Genomic DNA, 4,798 nt, shown 5'->3' with positions numbered 1-4,798 from the left:
AAAAAAAAAAAAAAAAAAAAAAACACACACACACACACACACACACAGCTGGAGGCATCACGCTACCTGACTTCAAAGTATTCTGCAAGGCTGCAGTAACCAAAACAGCATGGTACTGGAACCAAAACGGACATATAGACTAACGCAATAGAATAGAGATCTCAGAAATAACATCATACATCTACAACCATCTGATTTTCAACAAACCTGACAAAAACAAGCAATGGGAAAAGGATTCTCTATTTAATAAATGGTGCTGGGAAAACTGGTTAGCCATATGCAGAAAACTAAAACTGGACCCCTCCCTTATACTTTATACAAAAATTAACTCAAGATGGATCAAGGACTTAAATGAAAAATCCAAAACCATAAAAAGCCAAGTAGAAAATCTAGGTGATACCTTTCAGGACATAGGTATGGGCACAGATTTTAAGATGAAATCACCAAAAGCAATTGCAGCAAAAGCAAAAATTGACAAATGGGATCTAAGAGCTTCTGCACAGCAAAAGACACTATCATCAGAGCGAACAGGCAACCTACACAATGTGAGAAAATTTTTGCAATCTACCCATCTGACAAAGGTCTAATAGCCAGAATGTACAAGAAACTTAAGCAAATTTACAAGAAAAAAGAAAAAAAATCAAAAAGTGAGCAAAGAACATGAACAGACACTTCTCGAAAGAAGACATTTATGCAACCAACAAACATATGAAAAAAAGCTCAACATCACTGAAAATGCGAATGAAAACTACAATGAAGTACCCATCTCATGCCAGTTAGAATGCCAATCAGTAAAATGTCAGGAAACAACAGATGTTCGTGAGGCTGTGGAAAAATAGAAATGCTTTTACACCGTTGGTGGAAATGTAAATTAGTTCAAACATTCTGGAAGACAGTGTGGTGATTCCTCAGGGATCTAGAACTAGAAATACCATTTGACATGGCAATCCCATTACTGGGTATATACCCAAAGGATCATAAATCATTCTACTATGAATACGCATGCACACATATGTTTATTGCAGCACTATTTACAATAGCAAAGACTTGGAACTAACCCAAATGCCCATCAGTGATAGTCTGGATAAAATAAATGTGGCACATATACACCATGGATTACTATGCAGCCATAAAAAGGCATGAGATCATGTCCTTTGCAGGGACATGAATGAAGCTGGAAGCCATCATCCTCAGCAAACTAACACAGGAAGAGAAAACCAAACACCGCATGTTGTCACTCATAAGTGGGAGTTGAACAATGAAAACAAATGGACACAGAGAGGGAAACAACACACACCAGGGCTTATTGGGGCAGGAGTGAGGGGAGGGAGAGCATCAGGACAAATAGCTAATGCATGCAGGGCTTAAAACCTAGATGATAGGTTGATAGGTGCAGCACACCACACATATACCTATGTAAAAAACCTGCACATTCTGCACATGTATCCCAGAACTTAAAGTAAAATTTAAAAAAGAAAAGAAAAGAAAGTTATTTCCTTGAGAGTAGTTACCATGTTTTGGTGAGTTTTTTTATATTTTTTCAGTCAATTTTCAAAATTTCTAACACTGATCTCAGTGTTGGAGAAATGTAGTCAGTATCTGTTGATCAAAAACAATGAAAAGAAGAAAAAAAACAGAAAACATGCAAACTTTTGATAGGTCATATATTGAATGTATATATTTCATATAAAATTTAATTTATACAGCATTTGTTCATTTAACTCAACTCAGTTTACTTAATATATAAAAATAGCTGCTGTAGTCTAGGGATTGAGCTAAACACTGCTCAGAACTTCAAAACAAATAAGACATGATTCTGCCTTAAATTATTTAACAGTAAGTGAGATAATACACAATAGAGTGCATAAAAGAGACAAACTGTGCAACATCAAATGGTATCTATATACACAGAAAATATGGAGCTGTTTCATGAATATGACTGTCCTTCCATAACTGCGTTCTGCAATTGAGAGGACTCAAACAACGGCAGATCAAAGTATTAAATATACTTATATAAATTTTAGAACTAACATTTACACAGCATTTGCATTGTGTTAGGTATTATAAATAATCTAGAGGTGAGTTAAAGTATATAGGAGGATGTGTGTAGGTTATTTGCAAATATGACCCCATTTTATTTAAGGGACTTGAGCATTCAAGATTTGGGTATCCACAGGGATCCTAGAATGCATTCCCTTTAGATGTCAAGGACCAACTGTACTCACAAATGAATAGAACTGGGTGGCTGTAGTGCCTTAGAAAGATGCTACAGTTCACTCACCCCAACACCTCAGCTCCACCTCATTGTCATTGTCTCTTGACTGAAGCATCAGTTCTACAGAAAATGATTTATCACTTCACCATCAGCTTCATTTCTGATAAGACAACACTATGTTGCTCAAGGAGGAATCTTCTTATGTCCGGAACTAGCAAAAGGCAACAGAAAGACTGTCATTTCTCTAACATTGTCAATACTATAGATATACGCAAACACTTTAAAAATAAAACATTCATAACAGATAATTTCTCAGTCTTTTCCCAGACAGGCACCCTGTGTGTGTGCGTGTGCACACACACACACATTGTAGTGTATTAACTATGTGTAATTCATACTAATTATTAGTCAAGTTTTCTTTTCTCTTTGACCACATGTATATGTGTGTGTATATTTATGTATATGTATATATGTATGTATATATACACATACCTTCATCTCCCTACATACAAGTTCTTTTTCTCTTTCTCTTCCTTCCTTTTCTCCATCTCTTTCTAAAAACTTTTGAGAAGCTGCCCTAAAAGTCTGGCTTCCAGGTGTAAATACTCTCCCCGAGGACTCAAAACTTAACAGTAATGACCGCAATTATGCATCAAACTAAGAAAAAATGTGCAATAAAGAAATAGTCAAAAGAAATAATTAAAGAGAATTAATTACTTCTGCCTGGGGAAGAGTGAGAGATGGCCTAAGTCTAAGTAAAGTCCTTATTTTCCCAAGTTAGGAATTGTGAACACAGAGCTTATACCTTATGTAACTAAACATCTGAAAATACATGAAATCCCTTATTGCATGAAACTCCATAATTCTCCTTCTACTATTTTCTTCCCCCTCAGTGAATAGTCAGGGAAGAGTAGTAAGGGCTGGAAAAAATCAGAATCAAGTATCCATAATTGTGTATAAGTCAACCCTCAAAAATATGCTTGTATACCTGGACACAAGGATGGTGACACTACAAAAATTAATAAAGTCACCATTCTCATTACAATATTACAAAAGGCAATCTGCATTTCAGAGTAAGAAGCAAAGTTAACAGGGACATCATAGTACAAAGCTTCTCATTTGTTGGTCATCCACTAAGAGAGAAACACTTCAAAGAAGCACGTAGAGTTGACCAACCTAAGTGGATGTGAGTCACTATTTCCCAATCGTCTTGACTTGAACCTATGACTCATCAAGCTACTTACTGTCTTCCTCCAAGTGCTTTGTGAATCAACACAGTTGTTTTTTTTTTTTTTTTTTCATTCTCCCCACTAACACCACATTTCAGGCCCTCATTACTCCATACTTGGATTGCTATGATAGATTCTCCACTAGTTTTCCTGGCTCTGTTTTTCTCTTTTAATCAATTATAGATACTACCCAAATATGGATTAATTCTTCCTGAAACTTTGAATTACTAGTTGTGACTTTTCTAATATTTTACTTTTAACATCTTCATTCACGATAAAAGTCAAGGCCAGGCATAGTGGCTCATGCCTGTAATCCTGGCATTTTGAGAGGTTGTGGTGGGAAGATCACTTGAAGCCGGGAGTTTGAGACCAGCCTAGACAACAGAGTAAGGCCTGGTGCCTACGGAAAAAAAAAAAAAAAAAAGCCAGGCATGGTGGTGGCTTCTTGCAGTTCTAGCTACTCAGGAGGCTAAGGCAGGTAGATCGCTTGAGCCCAGGGGTTTGAGGTCACAGTGCACTCTGTTAACATCACTGCACTCCAGCCTGAGTGACAGAGCAAGACTGCTGAAAGAAAGAAGGAAGGAAGGAAGGAAGAAAGGAAGGAATCAAAATCCACATTCTGTCAAAATCTCTGAAAGAAAGAAAGAAAAGAAAGAGAGAGAGAGAGAAAAAAAAAGAAAGAAAGAAAGAAAGAGAGAGAAAGAAAACCTACAACCTGTCAAAATTTCCTGTCTTCCTGGTTTTCTCCAGCGTGGAGGGGTGGTCCCCACCATTCCTCTGGCACTCCATATTCACTCCTGGGTTGTACCCAGACTTGTGACATACCTCTGCATAATAGGTTATATTTCTTCTCTTCGCCCTTCCAAACTCTGACAATCTTATTATTTTCAAAAATCCTTGTAGCTCACATAGAAGTTTCCATTTTCAGAATCATGTATCTCTGGGCAAGATGTTGTATTTGAACACTGAGGTTAAGACAAGATTATTAATGACCATAGTGTTCAGAAAGCTCTTTCCTAAAAATTTGAGACTGGAAATAGTTTTCAGATGATGGGCAGAAGTTGGACAAAGAGGGAATGGGCACAACTGTTTCTCCTCTTATGAAAAGAGGAAGCTTAGATGGCTGGGCACTGTGGCTCACGCTTATAATCCCAGCACTTTGGGAGGCTTAGGCAGGCGGATCACAAAGTAAGGAGTTCGAGAGCAGCCTGGCCAATATGGTGCAACCCCGTCTCTATGGAAGGAAGAATGGCCATTGTTTTTGTAAAAATATAAAAATTAGCCAGGCATGATGGTGAGCACCTGTAGTCTCAGCTACTCAGGAGACTGAGGCAGGAGAATCACTTGAACCTGG

General features: G+C 37.5%; 1 protein-coding gene across 1 annotated transcript in view; it reads right to left on the bottom strand.

The window, feature by feature from the left end:
• The window catches only part of MDFIC (MyoD family inhibitor domain containing), a 124,336-nt gene extending 120,103 nt beyond the window's left edge, over nt 1-4,233 (bottom strand). The window contains exons 1-2 of the mRNA XM_011937419.1: nt 4,157-4,233; nt 2,708-2,840 (exon numbers count right to left, since the gene is read on the bottom strand). Coding sequence (XP_011792809.1) covers nt 2,708-2,840; nt 4,157-4,233 — 210 coding nt within the window. The remainder of the gene's footprint in view (nt 1-2,707; nt 2,841-4,156) is intronic.
• Between the last annotated feature and the right edge of the window lie 565 nt (nt 4,234-4,798).

The sequence above is a fragment of the Colobus angolensis genome, unplaced genomic scaffold, assembly GCF_000951035.1.
Source record: "Colobus angolensis palliatus isolate OR3802 unplaced genomic scaffold, Cang.pa_1.0 Scaffold163, whole genome shotgun sequence".
In the NCBI taxonomy this organism is placed as follows: domain Eukaryota; kingdom Metazoa; phylum Chordata; class Mammalia; order Primates; family Cercopithecidae; genus Colobus; species Colobus angolensis.
The sequence above is the reverse complement of the archived record's forward strand: the minus strand, read 5'-3'. Positions and strand labels throughout refer to the sequence as shown.